The sequence below is a fragment of the Vulpes lagopus genome, chromosome 19, assembly GCF_018345385.1.
Source record: "Vulpes lagopus strain Blue_001 chromosome 19, ASM1834538v1, whole genome shotgun sequence".
NCBI lineage: Eukaryota > Metazoa > Chordata > Mammalia > Carnivora > Canidae > Vulpes > Vulpes lagopus.
In genome coordinates, this window is record NC_054842.1 from 7,519,412 (window position 1) to 7,537,647 (window position 18,236).

Below are 18,236 nucleotides of genomic sequence, written 5' to 3' on the forward strand. Positions count from 1 at the left end.
ATATACACATATGCACCCTTAAACATGTTTTTATACCAGTGAGATCTTACGTGCATGTTGTGAAGACTAGGTAACTCTGTATAGCTTGTTTTGTGTTTTACAGCAGTTAGCTCTTTACATTTTTGTTACACAGACAGGAGCAGGAAGATCTTGAGTTGAGACACAATTCCACATTAAAACAGCTGATGAGGGAGTTCCATACCCAGCTGGCACAAAAAGAGCAGGAACTGGAAGTGACCATAAAAGAAACTATTGGTGAGTTGAATTTAAATTCAGTAAAGAACATGTCAGAATCAGCAGAGACTATTTACAATTTAAACTTATTGTTTTCACACTGTGCTAAGTGCTTTAAGTAATAAAACTGGAGAAAAAAACAATTCCTGTGCAAGAAAGTTCTCTGGTGGGAACCTGTGCTGCCTGGCAGCAGCGTGCCTTTAGGAGAGGAGGAAAGGGTGAAAGAATCTGAAACATTTGCTAATTAATTGCCTTATGAAGACATTTCTACTCTATGAGATGGTACATATGATCAATTTTTTAATCAAATTTAATTTGGAACTGAAATTGGCATGTAGATATTCTTACCTAATGTGTGTTTGTGTGTGTGTCCATCTTTTATTTATTAGATAAAGCCCAGGAAGTGGAAGCTGAACTTTTGGAAAGCCATCAGGAAGAGACAAAACAGTTATATAAAAAAATTGCAGAGAAGGAAGATGATTTACAAAGAACAGCCAAAAGATATGAAGAAATCCTTGATGTACCGTACTTCTTTCTCTTTTTTGAAATTTAGCTGTGCTAGATTTCATAGTAGTGTTAACGATTGGCTATCAGATTTCCTGTTTTTTTTTTTTTTTAATGTAGAGGATTTTTGTTTTGGCTTAGTATTATCCAAATTTAGTATATGCGCTCTATGCAGATTTATAAGGAGTCTGATTGATTTCTGCTAGGATCATAGTTTCCTGATTAGATTCTGCTAACCCAGTAGTTCAGTCCACTTGGCAGGTATCGAAGCAACACTGAGTTACTGAAGGGAAGAATGGATTCTCTTCTCATATTTCTCTCAGACTAAATTCTAAGAGAACCAGACTAAGAATTGAGAGCTTGTGCTTGGGTGAAGTCTAAGTAATGGGACAGTTTGAGTATAAATGTGGCCACCTACTGGGATATTTCCAGGAGGATTAGCTAACTTTACTCCATCCCAACCCAATTTTCACAGTTTTTGTTGCTCTCAAGAGAGAAAAAAAATGGAGAAAAAAAATAGAATGCATCAGCCAAATATATTTAGTGGAAGGTTGGTTCAGTGTGCTTAATCTGCTGGTGATGGATTAGCATTGCCATTTCTGTGTGTCAAGATAAGCCATGAATGTCAGTGAGTATTTTGGACTCCAGAAAATTTTCAAATGTAAAACAGTGTAAAGTATGCTATGTTGAGATACAGATTCTTTAGTTACTCCAAGCCTTATTTCACTATATATTCCAGGAACCATTTGTTGATTAAGAATGCATAAATCAGAGAATCATGCCTCAACAGAGTATGGCAGCGATAGAAGTCTGAGTCAGGAACAGAGTCTAATAATAATATTATTTCAAATGCAATTGAAAAGGCTGGAATTCCAGTATAAGGCACATGCATAGAAATGCGACCTTGTATAATTTTTGAACTTTAGATCTTATTATGAAAAGGTTTGAATAATTTCACTCATTTCTTATACTTCTGTAGAGCATATATCTGTGAAGCTTTGAAAAACACTATTGTTTCTTGAATGCTTAGAGAATGTTGAAATTGGAAAATACATTAAAGTCTTCTTTCCTTTCCTTTTTCCTTTTTCCTTTTTCCTTTCCCTTCCCCTTCCCCTTCCCTTCCCTTCCCTTCCCTTCCCTTCCCTTCCCTTCCCTTCCCTTCCCTTCCCTTCCCTTTCCTTGAAGGCAAAGCAAGTTCAGCATAGTTAATGATTTGCCTAAAACTTCACAGTGAGTAGGAGAGCACTGATCCTTCATAAGCTTCATATATTTATAAAGACTTCTTACTAAGAAAGGAACTTGGGGAACACAGCAGTTATTTATCATGGATAAACTCAGTCAGGGAGTTCATTTGCAGGGACAAATTGTGCCACAGCTAGAATGTTCCCTTTTGTGAACTACTTCTCTGTTTCTGGATGTATGGGGTAGCAGACAAAAGACTTTCCAAGGTCATGACCAGCCTCTACAGGTAGAGGGGTGAGGGAACGGGGAAGCACAGAACAGAAAGTCAACCTGTGGTATGGTTCTTCCTTGAAAATCTACTGTTTATTAGGGAAATTAAAAGAATGATCCTAGAAGTTTCAGGCTTAGAGACAGGAATTGGAGGGTGAGGGGGGGGAGGTATTGGATGGACTCTTCTCTAAAACCCCTTCCTGTGCTTCAGACCAGCACAGTCCATTAGAAATAGAATGCTGGCCACAAATGTGACCCATATGTGTAGTTTAACATTTTCTAGTATCCACATTAGGAAGAGAAAAAGAAACAAGTGAGCTTAATTTTTTAAAAAGTTTTTATTCAGATTCCCGTCAGTTAATATGCAGTGTAATTTTAGTTTCCAGTGTATGATATAATGATTCAATGCTTCTATACAACACCTGGTGTTCATCATAGATAGTACACTCCTTCATCCCCATCACCTATTTCACCCCCCATCCTCTGTTAAGAATCTATTTCTTGTTTATCTCTCTTTTTCTCCCTCCCTCTCTCCTTTCCTATTTTTTCCCCCTTTGCTCATTTGTTTTGTTCCTTAAATTCCACATATGAGTGAAATCATATGGTATTTGTCTTTCTCTGACTGACTGCCTAGGTGAACTTAATAGTAATATGTTAACCCATTATATCCAAAATAATATTTTAATCTGTGGTCAGTGTAAAAATTATATATGTATTATTTGTTTAAGATTTAGTGTGTTTTTATGTTTGCAGCCCACATCAGTTTGGAGTAGCTATATTTCAGGTGCTCAAAGCCACAATTCTGGGGTGGCTTGTAGCTACTGTATTGAATGGTGTGGCCTCAGACTTACAGCTGCCAGGTCTAGGGCTAACTTTGTGATAAATAAGCAGTTCTCATCTGAACACCTCAGATACAAACTCTGTCTTGAAGAATTTCTTTCTTTCTTTCTTTCTTTCTTTCTTTCTTTCTTTCTTTCTTTCTTTCTTTCTTTCTTTCTTCTTTCTTTCTTTCTTTCTAAGATTTTATTTATTTATTCATGAGAGACACAGAGAAAGAAAGAGGCAGAAGCATAGGCAGAGGGAGAAGCAGGCTCCATGCAGAGAGCCCAATGTGGGACTCAATTCTGGGACTCCAAGATCACGCCCTAGGCCGAAGGCAGGCGCTAAACCACTGAGCCACCCAGGGATCCCCAAGAATTTCTTTTTAAAAATACAAATATTACCAGGGCACCTGGGTGGTGGCTCAGTTGCTTAAGTGTCCAAATTCATCTCAGCTCAGGTCTTGATCTCAATGTTGTGAGTTTGAGCCTTGCATTGGGTTCCATGCTAGACATGAAGCCTACTTTATTTTTATTTATTCATTTATTTTTTTAAAAGATTTTGTTTATTCATCAGGGATACAGAGAGAGGCAGAGACACAGGCAAAGGGAGAAGCAGTCTCCCCACAGGGAGCCTGATGTGGGACTTGATCTGGGAACTCTGGGATCATGCCCTGAGCTGAAGGCAGATGCCCAACCTCTGAGCCACCCAGGTGGTCCTGGAGCCTACTTTAAAAAATATATATATATATGTTAGCAATTCTTAGCAAATACTATATTCCTTTGATTCTGAGACATATTCTCTACCATTTTCCCATTTTAACATTTCCAGAATTAGAGTTTTATGTGGGATTTGTATGTTTTATTTGGTGGTGTGTTTTTCCTCTCTGGAAAGCTGTTATCAAATTGATGATGTATCTTAATGATGACATTGTAGAATGCTGTATTTTATCATCCATTAAAACAGTTCTGAGATTTGTTAATAACAAAATGGAGCACAGAGATATTTTCATTTCCCTGCCTTTACTGTTTTAGGTAACATTATTACTATTCTTTCCTCTATTTGAAGATGCTGGGGACTTTTGTCATCTTTGATCCACACCTTCTGTTTTCCTCCGTCCCTCATACATTTGCATCTCCACACCTTTTTGGGCATGAAATCTGCTTATCTTCCCTGATTTACTAGGCAGAGAAATCCTCTCTTTCCCTATAATTGTATGCCTCCAGCACAATAGCCAACATATAGTAGACCTTCAGTGCAAAGATTTTCACGGAGTCATACTGCATGTTCCTCTCCTCTCAACACTACCTCTATTGCTACTGTCCAACTGCCATCTTCCATTTGGTCTTCTCTTTTATATTAATTTCCCAGCTGATGTCTTTGCTGCTAGTCTTTTTCTAAGGTATTCATTCATCTCTTCTTGTCAGAGTTATTTTCTGTCTTGAAATGAGGACATGATCCTCCTAAGTACCTTCATGGCTTCCCATTGTACTAATAATACCTCCTCCAGTTCATTCTGTGGTGTAGATGAACTTAGCTTTAGCTTGTTCTTCATCATATTTTACCTTTGGTCATGCTTTTCTGTATGCCTAAAGATCACTTTCTCACACTTTGTAAATTAGTGTAGTTATTACCATCTTTCAGATTTGGGCTTTAAAAAATAAGTTTCCAATTTAACTTTATTTAGAAAAAAATTTTTGGATCAAGTCTTTTCACACAGTCTAAAGATCAAAATAATATTAATAAGTATAGTTTAGAGGATGGCCTATAATGAAAATCCATTCCTGTTCTCTGTATTCTACATCTTGCCCCTTCTCTCTCCACAGGTAACCATTCCCCTCTTCTCTTTTTTCTTTTTTAAAGAGTTTATTTATTTGCTTGAGAGAGAGAAAGAGTGTGCGTGTGCATGAGCAGTGGGAGGGGCAGAGGGAGAGAGGGAATTTCAGGCAGACTCCCCGTTGAGCATAGAGCCTGACACAGAGTTCAGTCCCATGATCCTGATTATCATGACCTGAGCCCAAATCATGAGTTGGATGCTTAACCAACTGAGCCATTCAATTGCCCCTATTCTTTTCTTTTAAAAAAATTCAATTTATTTAAGTTAAAAAACAGTTTATCCATTTCTCCCGCCTCCGCATGCCCTAACTCTGGCAGCTACCAACCTGTTCTCTGTATCAATGAGTTTGGTTTTTTCATCCTTTTATTTTTGGTGTGTGTGTCCTTACATCTAAACTAAGTCTCTTGCATACAGCATATAGATGGGTCTTATTTTTAATTTATACAGCCATTCCGAGTCCTTTTATTAGACACTCTAGTCCATTTATGTTTAAAGTAGTTATTAATATGTGCTTGTTGTCATTTTGTTCATTGTTTTCTGGCTGTTTTTGTAGTTTCTCTCTGTTCTGTGCTACTTTGCCCATTTTTTTGCTTTGTGTTTTGATGATTTTCTTTGGTGGGGTGCTTATATTTATCTTTTATGTATTTATTATAGTGTTTGCTTCATGATTACCTTGAGGCTTACATATAACAGTCTATTTTAAGTTGATAACTGTTTAAGTTTGATCCCATTGTAAAGCTTAACATTATAATCACTCCTTGACATTTTGTTTTTGATGTTACATTCTACATCTCTTTGTTTTGTGTTTCCCTTAATTCATTATTTTTACTATTTTTTTAATACTACTTTTGTAGATGTATTGGGGGTTTGTCTCTCAAGTATATGGCTTAAAAGTTGGGGTGCCCAATGTGAATTTCAAACCCTTCAGTACTCAGGAGAAGTTCTGGGTTTTGAGTTTCCTCCCTGTTGTTAGTTGTCATCCTGGGGATACGATTTATGGCAAGGTTGTGTCTTAGCCTCTTCAATGTGGTTTTTTCCTCATTTGTGTAATGTAGAGCTGTCCCTTATCCAGGCTTTTTTTTTTTTTTTGTAAGAGGAAATTGTTCCATATGTAGCTGTAGACTCAGTGTGTTCATAGGAGGAGAGGGAGGAGATCAGGATCTTCTTGTATTGCCACCATCTTTGTAATATTGCAGTGTTTTATGTTAACAGAAACAAAAATGAAATATGTTATTTTTTCTCTTTTCTACCCAAAAGTTTGCTTTTTGAATATTTTTCTGCATCATTATGTTTTCATATATGATTTTTTTTTAGAACCCCTTAAATAGAATTAATTGCATGTATGTTCTTTTGGTGCTCCTCTCTATCCATTTCTTCACTTATAACATGAATTTTTGTCATACATACATATGTGTGTAGGAAAATACTAATGTATATGTCCTCTCTCCTAGATTGTAAGCATCTGGTAGGTAAAGGAATTTTGTTATTTATCTCTAGTTTTGAAGACCTAGCCAGATACTTGGTGTATACTAGACACTTGGTAAATTTGAAGGAGATGACATATGGTAGGGCAGGGAAGAATCCATTTGGGAAGAGGGAGTGATGACATCCCAGAGGAAGAGTTGAGTAACTCATGTAAGTGAGCTTGAGTAATAGCCTGGTCCCAATTCAGAGCTGTCCCACTGAGAGAAAGTAGCTTGGCTACATTAGATCAAAACTGGTTTTATTGACTATATTTTAGTTTATTTGACTTTGGCATAATAACTAGTCTTTCAAATATGATTTCCATGATGTACATTAACTTTCAATTTAACCGGGTTTCCTAATTGTTTTTACTTTGAAGGAAAACAATACTGGCTTTTTTCCCCCTCCTCCCAGAAGACTAGTAAGCTTTTATGCAGGAATTTACAAAATTGTTTCTTAAATTAGAAATAACACAGAAGGGATTCTTTCCTAATTCTTAGAGGGCTTGGTTTAAATAGTATCCCATAACTGTCAAAGGAAATGTCAGACATAGATAATTGTCAAATTAAAATTTGGGCCTAGGGGCACCCCGGGCACTTCTTGATTTTGGCTTGGGTCATGATCTTCTAGGTTGTGAGACTGAACCTCATGTCAGGCTCCATACTCAGCTCAGAGTCCGCTTAAGATTCTTTCTCTCCCTCTGTCCCCCGCCCCCTGTACTCTCACAAAAAAAGAAATAAAAATATAAAATAAAATCTGGGCCTAACTGAATAAGTAGCTGTAGGAGTGATCCTTTCAAAGGTGCCTAAACCACAATGACACAAACATCCACCCAGGATATGCCATGGTAGACTAAAAACAGTAAACCAAGATTGTGGGCATTAACATATTTACAAGAGTTTGAGATTGATGTTTTAGGGATAGAGGCTTGGTTCAAGTGAGCCTCAGTGGGGAGATGTCTAAGGAGGCTAGTTACTAGACATCTCTGCTTTGCTTATGTTGCCACAAGGAGTTTGTTCTTTTTCAGTTGGTCTAAGTTTCATGACCAGTGGAATTTCAAAGTAGGTTTTCTAAGTGTCCGTATGGTTCATTCTCTTATTTTGTGCCGTGAGGCCTATCTCTTTTCATTTGTTTCTTCATTCTGTCAATTCAGCATCTGTAAATCAGATATCTGTTTGTTGCTGTTTTTCCTGTTCTGTCTTTTTCTCAGCAAACACTTTTCCTGTCTTCATTACTCAAATCTGATCAATATTCCAATTCCAAATGTTCTTTTAGCACAAAGGTTATAAGATTTATAAGAGCAAGAAGAGGTCTAGACTGTACAATAAATTATGGCAGTTATCAAGACAAATGAACAAGTGTAGAATGGGCAATAACCTTTACTAGGGCAGTCAAAACAGAAGAGAGAAGTGATTTATGTACCATAAATTTTCTAAGTAAGATTTTTGGACCAATAAGTCACATATACTTTTGCAGCTTTGTCTATTTTTTTGCAGAGTTCAGGGAAAATGGAGACATTACATGGTTACTAATGCATTGGACAATAATTTTTTTCAAAAATAGACTTTAGTTGAACATTTTACCCCAAAGAACCACTGGTGTGGTTTGGGGACAGATGTATAGATGTGCAGGTTTGCTGAGTCAGAATAAAGAATCATTTTTTGATTTAGACAGCTTATCCAAAGGGCTAGAAAAAACTTCCACAACTTCTTATGATCAGTAAGTTGCCAGCTGGTTGATCAGTGCTGTGCCTAACAGTATCTGCTAGTTTGTATTAATGGTTATTTCCTGGAAATAAAATCCTAATGTGGAAAAGGGCAAAGTCCATAACACGCAAGCTCTGTGTTCAAGTTCTGTCACCACACTGTTAGATAACCGATGGTCATTCAAGCCTGGGAACCCTTGCTTAAGGGGAAAGAAACTGCTTGATGGGCTTTATGGTGTGGAGATGGAGAGAGTGAGAGAGGGAACAGTAATATCGCAAGAATAGCGAGCTTGGTGTTAAAAGTGGGACATGAAGGGAGGTGTTTAGAGCATAGTCATCAATGACAATAGAAACCGTGGTTTGTGTCTCCAAAAATGTTTCTGGGTATTTGTTTCCTCTTAGAGGTAGTTTTCTCTATACTGTGTTTGCCTCTATGATATTCTTTTTGATATGTTCATTAGCACTTTTTTTTTTTAACTGTAAAGGCTCGTGAAGAAGAAATGACTGCTAAAGTCATGGACCTGCAGACTCAACTAGAAGAGCTACAGAATAAGTACCAGCAAAAGCTACAGCAGGAAGAGAGCCCTGGCAATGACAAGGTGAGAGGTACTGGGCTCTGCTGCACATGTTACTTCAAAAACACTGTCATTGCTGACTAACCTACATACCTATATCATTTAATCCTAACAAAAACCTTTCAGGAAAGATTTTTGACTCTGTTTTATAGGCAGTGAAACTGAGGTTCAAACAGGTTAAGGAAAATATTCAGTTCACACAGTCAGTGTTGCGTTGGGAATTTAAACCCCATCTGCTAGATTTCAGAACCTAGACATTTATATAAGTGCTTCTCAGTCTTTTCCTTGGAGAAAATACAGGTTCCAATACACTAAACAAAAAGGTTCCATAGAAAATATGATAATTTGAGATTTTTATATTTTGTGCTCAACACTTATGTAGATTTTATATTCTACTCTATAATATATCCTTATTTATAGTCCTATAAAAATGTTTTTGGTAATATACCAGTAAGAAAAACAATTTCTATTTTTTTCCGGTTAATGGAATAGATGCAGATACAGTGGGATTATTTTGGGAAATGGGACTGAATTCAAAGATAGCTAGCAATACATATCTAGGCATTTTTGTAATTACATTCTTTAAATATAATTGATGCTATGAAAGGCCATGTTTGCCTTGTGGGCTGCCTTTTCCCCTCTGCACCTCAGCAAGTACACCTGATAGGGCATGTGGGCCCCAGTTTGAGAAGCTGGACAATGTGTACCATTCTGCTTCCTAAAGTGTCCTCACTCATCTGGTATAGTCTTTTCATTATTGTCATAAGGGCCTTGGGAAAGTAGATGGACACTGTTCATAAATTTATCCTTGAGAATTATAGAGAATTCATTACAGAATATCAGTTACCAGAGAGTAATTTTCTAAACAACCAATTACATGGACTACTTTTCCAAAATGGAGAAAAGTAGTCTTTTTTTTTTTTTTTTAAAGATTTTATTTATTTATTCATGAGAGACACAGAGGGAGAGAGAGAGGCAGAAGCATAGGCAGAGGGAGAAGCAGGCTCCCTGCAGTGAGCCTGATCCAGGATCGTAACTTGAGCTGAAGGCAGACACTCAACTACTGAGTTACCCAGGCATCCTGAGAACTAGTCTTTATAAAGGGCTCTGTTATGCTATGCCACTTGGTACATATATCTTAGCTATTAGCACCCAGCAACCTGAGTAGACTATTTTTCTCTTTAATAGTTATAAGTTCTCTTGTGCGTGTGTGTTTTGTTTCGGTTTTTGGCTTTTGGTTTTTAGTTTTTGTTTTGCCATCTGGTCATAATTTGAATATACCAGGTGCTATTAAATATTAATTCTTTGAGAAGAGTACATGTACTTCACTAACATACTCTTTTCCTTAGTATCAGAATAAGTATGTTGCACATAGTGGCATTTGACCAATGTTAGGATGCTGTACAGTATTGAAACATGAAACTAATATTCAGAAGGTCTTCTTAGTCCTTTACCTTGTATCATAAGAAAGGAGAGAAAAAATCCTTAATTATTATTTCTGTTCTAAAAACTGTTTTCTGTTTTATTCTTCATGAATTTTTATCCTTATTGAGCATCTTTTGATGCTTCTAGGATACAATGAATATCAGTGTTGAGTTAAATGAAAAACAATTTGTGATTATACCTCAGAGTGGATTCCCAGAATAGTCCTTTAGGAGTTTCCCTAAGGGGCCCATATGCTGTAAATAGATTTTAATATGTTTAGTTTTTTTTAATGATAGAAATAATAAATAAGTATATTCTTGTTATAAAAGAGATAATACAGGAGTATATAGAATAAACTCTGTCTGGTGGGTACCTCCCCTTGCCAAGTAGTAATCATTGTTAGGAGTCTGGTGAGTGACTTTCTAGTCCTTTGTGTTTACTTAGGTTTGTGTATATTTACACTATAATAGTTTGAAGATTTTATTTATTTATTCATGAGAGACAGAGAGAGAGAGAGAGAGGCAGAGATACAGGCAGAGGGAGAAGCAGGCTCCATGCAGGGAGTCCGACGCAGAACTCAATCCCCAGTCTCTGGGATCATGCCCTGAGCCAAAGGCAGATGCTCAACTGCTGAGCCACCCAGGCGTCCCTATGCTATAATAGTTTGTATAACAAAATAGACCAAGTTAAAAGCAAATATTTAAAGTTGTCTCATCTTAAATCTTACCACTCTCTTAAGGCTAAAACACTAAATTTTTATTTTCCTGTTATTTCATATTATTCCATTTATTCTGGATTTTAGTGTATATACTCATTTTTTCTTTTCCATTTTCAGATAACAATTATGGAGTTACAGGTAAGACTAGTTCTTTATTGAATTTGACTGAAGACATTATATTTTCAGGAGTATTTAGGGTGTGTGTGTGTTTAAGATTTTTATTTATTTGAGAGGGCACGAGTGGTTGGGGGCGGGGGCAGAGGGAGAGGTTCAAGCAGATTCTCCTCTGAGCAGGAAGCCTGACACGGGGCTCAATTCCAGGACTCTGAAATCATGACCTGAGCTGAAGTCAGGTGCTTAACCAACATCAAGGCGCCAGGAGTATTTTGTGTTTTAAAAGTTAAAACATAAAGATAATTTACCAAGCAGTACAGTAGTATATCCAAGCAATGATGAAACCCATATACATTTCAGATCTGACTTTTTGTTCTTTCAGACACAACTAGCACAGAAGACTACTCTAATCAGTGATTCAAAGTTGAAAGAGCAAGAGTTCAGAGAACAGGTACAGGTTTAATTTGGTGCCTTTTATTTTGAGCCTACTCCCTTAATTTGTGTTCATATGTACTTGAATCTCATTTAGCTACTTTTTAAAAAAGAACTGATATAATATTGATTTAATAGCTGGCTTTGCAGTTTTGTCTTACACAGGGAATTTTATCTCCAAATCTGAAGGTGCTGGAGGATATCTCTTAAATTCATGATCATGTGTATTTAAACAAGAACATTTGCATCTTCTTCTTCCTAATGTTTAACATTTTGGATAAGAATTTATGTTTATTTGTAATAACTTAATTTTTAGTAAAGAAGTTTTTATTTTTATCAGAGGGAAAATATGTTGAGATCAGTCTTTATTACTCTTTTTCCCTAAGCAGTTGAATTGTCTTGATTTAATACATTTTGTCCATATATTATCCAGTAATTAGTTTTAAATTGGACTATGTATATATATTCTTAGAAGGATGCATAAGCATGAGTATACCAGTATATGTGTATCTGTGGTGCATCATCTTTAGTCTTTTTTCCCAAATTCTGGAGGGGTAGTGACACAAGTCAGCATGCTGTTTAAAGGCTGCATCTCCAGGGATTTTCCAGTTTTTGGTTTTTGTTTTTTAAGAATTTATTTATTCATGAGAGACAGAGAGAGGCAGAGACACAAGCAGAGGGAGAAGTAGGCTCCATGCAGGGAGCCCGATGTGGGACTCAATCCTGGAACTCCGGGATCATTCCCTCAGCTGAAGGCAGATGCTTAACCGCTGAGGCACCCAGATGTCTCTGTTTTCTTTATTTGAGAGAGAGAGCACATGTGCACAGGCATGAGAGGGGCTTAGGGAGAGGGAGAGAGAATCTCAAGCCGACTTCCTACTGAGCATGGAGCCCGACTTGGGGCAAGATCTCATGATCCTGAGATCATGACCTGAACTAAAATCAAGAGTGAGAGACTTAATTGACTGAGCTACCCAGGTGCCCCGATTATCCAGTTTTCTTAAAAGTTATACATAACAAAAATCTTGACAATTGTTGAAACTAGGTGATGGATAGGTATATGTGGGCATTGATTGTACTCTATTCTCTATGGTTTAGTATGTTTCAAAACTTTTACAATATATATATTTTTTAAATCATAAAAATAAGATGCTAAGTCCCAGTGCTACCTTATGTTTTTTGTACTTTCCAGTGGTTTATCTTTTCTCATCTATTCTCAAGGTTACTGTTTTTAAACTCCCTTCTTATAGCATCCTCAAATCTTCAAACTCTGCTAGTATGGCAGTTTTTGTATTAGTTATTTTTATGGTGGTAAAATACATATAACAGAAAATTGACCATTTTAACTAGTTTAAAGTGCACAATTCATTGACACAGTTCACTCACAATGTTGTGAAACCATCACCATTATCTAGTTTCAGAACATTTCATCACCCTGTAAGGAGACCTCATGCCCATTAAGCAGTCACTCCTCATTACCTCCTGGCAATCACTAATCTACTCCTGTGTCTGTAAATTTGCCTGTTATGAATATTTATATAAATACAATCATATAAAACATAGCCTTTCTTTTCTGGCTTATTTCACTCAACATGATGTTTTTAATTTTTTTTTTTTAATTTATTTATGATAGTCACAGAGAGAGAGAGAGAGAGAGAGGCAGAGACATAGGCAGAGGGGGAAGCAGGCTCCATGCACCGGGAGCCTGATGTGGGATTCGATCCTGGGTCTCCAGGATCGCGCCCTGGGCCAAAGGCAGGCGCCAAACCGCTGCGCCACCCAGGGATCCCAACATGATGTTTTTAAGGTTCATCAGTGTAGCATGTATCAGTACTTCATTCTTTTCTTTGGCTGAATATTTTATTATATGGATAATAGCATACTTCCATTCATTAGTCTATGAATGTTTGGGTTATTTCTGCCTTTTGGCTATTAATATAACCAGTGTTCATGCTGTCAATAACATTGTTACAAGTTTTTTTTTCATTGTTACAAGTTTTTATTTGAACACCTATTTCCCGTTCTTTGAGGTATATACCCGGGAGTGGAATTGCTAGATTATTTGGTAATTATACGTTCAGCTTTTTGCTGAACCACCAAACTACTTTACATAGTGGCACTATTTTTCATTCCCACTGACAAAGTTATAAGGATACCACTTTTTCCTCATCCTCCCCAACATGTTTTTTGATTGTAGCCATAGTAGTTGATATGAAGTAGTATTTCGTTATAGTTTTATGTTTTTAAGATTTTATTTATTTATTTGAGAGAGAGAGAGAACATGAATGAAAGGAGGGGCAGAGAGAGAGAGAGAGAGGGAGAAGCAGACTTCCCACTGAACAGGGAGCCTGGCATGGGGCTTGATCCTGGAGCCCTGAGAGCAGGACTTGAGCTGAAGGCAGACACTTAACTGACTGAGCCATCCAGGTACTCCTTCATTATGGTTTTAATTTTTCTAATGAGTAATGATTGGACATCTTATTATCTTCTTGTTGGCCACTTGTATGTCTTATTTAGAGCAATGTCTGTTTGTTTAAGTTCTTTGCTTAGTTTTTAGTTGGGTTATTTGGTTTCTTGTTCAGTTGTATTCTTTATTCTGAATACAAGTCCTTTATGAGGTAAGTGATTTGCAAGTATTTTCTCCATTCTGTGGGTGTTCTTTTCACTTTCTTGATAATGTCCTTTGAGGCACAAAAGTAAATTAAAAAAAAAAAAAGATTTGATTTATTCATGAGACAGAGAGAGAGAGGCAGAGAAGAGACATAGGCAGAGGGAGAAGTAGGCTCCCAGTGATGAACCCGACGTGGGACTCAATCCTAGGACCCTGGGATCATGCCCCGAGCCAAAGGCAGACATCAACCACTGAGCCACCTAGACATCCCTCAAAAGTTTTACTTTTGATAAAGGCCGTTTTATGTAATTTCTCTTTTGTTATCTGTGCTTTTGGTGTCATCTAAGAAACCATTTGTATTAATTGTATTTGTTTATATTCTGTCTTAAGTATTAATCTGGTTGGCTACAGCAGTCCTTTTTTTACATATGATTTCCATATGAATCATATGATTTGAATATTTGTTACTTTCAGATTCACAATTTAGAAGACCGTTTGAAGAAATATGAAAAGACTGTATATGCAACAACTGTGGGGACACCTTACAAAGGTATGAGTGATCTCTCATGTTATCCATGGTTATCTCTTATTGCTGGATTTATGGAGGATTTCTATTTTTGTTGTTGCTAATCTGTTCTTTACGGTGAGTATATTTTACGTTTGTAATTCACCAATAATAGTTTTAAAGAAAGAATGGTAGTAATCTACAACAGAAACAATGCATATTTGTTGCAAAAAAAAAAATCAAACAATATTGTGGTGTCTTAAATGGAACTGCAGGTTCCTACTTTATTCTGTGTTATCCAAATGGAACCAACCTAGTGGCAATTTATGTATAATTTTTTCAGACTTTTTTTTTTTTTTTTTAAAGATTTTATTTATTTATTCATGATAGTCACACACACAGAGAGAGAGAGAGAGAGAGAGAGAGAGAGAGAGAGAGAGGCAGAGACACAGGCATAGGGAGAAGCAGGCTTCATGCACCGGAAGCCCGACGTGGAATTCGATCCCGGGTCTCCAGTATCGCGCCCCGGGCCAAAGGCAGGCACCAAACCGCTGCGCCACCCAGGGATCCCTTTTCAGACTCTTCTATGTGTATGCAAACATTTATTTAATCTACTACATATATTCATACGGACACTGTTATATTTCTAAAATGATCCTTTTTTTACTATTACCATAATGCTGTAATTACTAATTTTAAACTCAGATTTAAGGAGAAAATAATTTCATAAAGATTTCGATTTGTGTTATTGGCAGTAGTACCTCCCAAAGGAATTGTACTATATGTTGCTTCACAGCAAAAGATGCATGTCTTTTTTGTAACAGCTTTCACACAGTTCCAGGTGTCATCAGCAGTCTCACTGATCACCTTTATTTAGCCTTAGATTTTAGCACCCACTGGTGACTGTTTACCAAAATCTGTTGTTTCAATAGTGATTGTGTAACGGGGATATTCACATTTTCTCAGTTCTTGTGCAGATATTAATTTGAATTATTCTGTAACTACAAACATTTCCATGTTACCTATGTGGTTACCTTGAGGTATAGCTCATACAGGGAAAACCAGGGTAAATTCTATTTACCTGATTTAGTTATTCCATATTTTTGAGAGTCTGTTTTAGCACCTGCAGTCTGTTCCAGTGATGGATTTGTCTGTGCCTGCTCTAACACTTCACTCTGTTAATTATGATGACTTGATAGCCTGTCTTGCTGTTTAGTTGGGGAACACCTCCCACTTTATTTTTAAGAATGTCTTAGCTCTTCTTAGCTCTTTGAATGTCTATTTAAATTTTAGAATTGGATTGTCAAATTACACTCATAACACACACCTAGACCTAAGAGGATTTTGATTAAGATTGCATTGAACTTACAGAAAAATTGAAGAGAATTGGCACATTGTGGTACTGAGTCTCCAAACCATAATCATGATATCTTTTAGCATTTATTTAGGTCTTTTAAAATTTCTGTCCATAATGTTTATTGTTCTGAGCAGTATTCTTGTACCTCTTTTATTACATTTATTCATAGGTGTAATTGTAAATGTAAAATTGGTTTATTTTCCAATATATGTACAATTTTGAAGAAGATGTGAACAAGTCTGCTTTTAACTAAAATTATTTGTAATAGACTTAGTTGATTACAATTGTGTTAAGTATAGATAAATGGATATTCCAATTATACATTTTGGAATGGGGCCTAGGTAAAATATTGTATTAAAAATGCTGAATAGTACTCAGATAAAATTATTTGGAAAGACTCACAAGAAGACAATTTGGCAAGCATCTTTATTTGAATGATAACTAATTTCCACTCTCATTGCTTAAAACCCAAAGTAAGAATTATAAGAAGAGGAAGCAGTTTCTTTTATATGCCACTGCTAGGGAGAAGACAAGAAAGGGGCACATGCAATGAAAAGCAGTATTAATTACTTATCTAGGAAAATGGCTATATATAAGTAATCTACATGTTTATAATAATGAAATCAAATATTTTCTGAAAAGTGTACAGCATTGCAAACTCTTGTATTTTGCGTCAATCTACAGGAATGAAACACTTAAGTATGATATATAGATAAGTAGTGTTTGAAAAGGAAATAGTGCATCATCATTATTTAGTGTGGTTGCTCTGTATTTGCAAAGTGTGGTTTAAAAGAATCGGGACTTTAAAAGTGTACACGTTTAAAAAATGAAATATTCCAAACTTACAAATGCATGCAAAGTATCAAGTGGGAAGACTAGTTAACACCTATGAATTCACCACCTAGAATATTGTCAGTGCTTCTTGTGCTGCTCTTCAGTCTCCTGTATCTCTATTGTCTCCCATGGGCAATCACTATTCTCGTGCTACAGTGTACATGTGGCTCCATAAAATAATTGACTTTATTGTTTTAGATGTTTCGGGCTGCATAGAAATGGTATCATACTGTCTGTTTTCTGCCTATTCTTGCCTTTTTTTCACCTAGCATTATGATTTTGAATTTCATTCTAGTGTGTGTTTAGCTATAACTATTTTGAATGCTGAGTTTAATAATAATTATATATTTATACCCTATTTTATTTATTCTCTTGTTGGTAGACCTTTGAATTGCCTCAGTTTTGCTTTTATAAACATTGTAACTGTGAACATTGACTTTTGGTATATATGTGAAGCATTTCAGGATGTATTGGTAGGAATTGAATTTTTGCATCATAGAATATGCTTGTCTTCCACTTTATGAAGTTCTGCAAAGTAATGCCAAGTTGTTGTCTATAGAAGTTGTATCTGTTCGTATTCTACAAGCATTGCACAGGCATATCTATTATTCTACATACTCACCAGTGCTTGGCATTATCTGACTTTTAGGATTTTACTAATCTCATGTTTAAATAATACCCCATGAGGTTTCATTTGTTTCTTTCTTTTTACTGAACAAATGGTGGTTTAAATTCTATGCCAAAAGAAATGTAAAGTTACAATGAAAGGCCACTTTCAACTTTGGCATTTAGAGGGTCACATACTGTTCATTGTCTTATAATGGAAACCTTATTGTATTATCCTGCTGCACAGTGTGATTTCCTATTATTCAGTTTTTTAAAAATCCAGGGTTACCAAGGTATAAATTTACACATAATAATATTTAGTGTGATTTCGTATACCTGAACTATATTTATTGTTTACTTTTAGGCTAACATGGGGCTTGGTTAACAAACGGAGTTTAACTTTTTATGACAGGCTTTAAGATGTTGAACCAAAATATTTGAAAACCACTAAAATGGCATTAATATTTCATGTGTTTTCAAATTATTTGATCTGTATCTTCAAAGAGGTTTGAAAACTTGATTTAAACTTAAGTGCTTTTAGGTTTGGAATACTAGAAAAGCTAGAATTCTGTTCTTTTTTTTTTTAAAAAAAAAGATTTTATTTATTTACTCATGAGAGACACAGAGAGGCAGAGACATAGGCAGAGGGAGAAACAGCCTCCATGCAGGGAGCCCAACGTGGGACTCAATCCAGGGTCTCCAGGATCGTGCCCTGGGCTGAAGGCGACGCCAAACCGCTGAGCCACCTGGGCTGCCCTAGAATTCTGTTCTAAGATACTGAGTTCTTAATAAATAAAAATGATTGTTAACTTTAGTCATTGTGGAATATCTGAAGCCAACCACATAATATTGAGGAGAGATATACGAGTTTTAAGGAGTCTTTATATGCTCTAAGTATATATAGTCTTTTAAAATTGCCATGTCAAAAGGAGAAGGAAAGATGTGAGAAATAAAATTGCTATAATAATTCATATTTTCTCTTCCAATGGAAAAATACCAATTGGAATGCTTTGTGTATGTATGTACAATACTATACAGTACAAT

At 36.1% G+C, this 18,236-nt stretch overlaps 1 protein-coding gene across 6 annotated transcripts in view; it reads left to right on the forward strand.

Moving 5' to 3' along the window:
- Positions 1-18,236, forward strand: part of GOLGA4 (golgin A4) — a 117,612-nt gene that overhangs the window by 84,025 nt on the left and 15,351 nt on the right. For all 6 annotated transcript variants that reach the window (XM_041734582.1, XM_041734585.1, XM_041734583.1 and 3 more), the window contains 6 exons: positions 134-255; positions 624-754; positions 8,501-8,614; positions 10,851-10,871; positions 11,230-11,298; positions 14,365-14,440. In XM_041734582.1, coding sequence (XP_041590516.1) covers positions 134-255; positions 624-754; positions 8,501-8,614; positions 10,851-10,871; positions 11,230-11,298; positions 14,365-14,440 — 533 coding nt within the window. The remainder of the gene's footprint in view (positions 1-133; positions 256-623; positions 755-8,500; positions 8,615-10,850; positions 10,872-11,229; positions 11,299-14,364; positions 14,441-18,236) is intronic.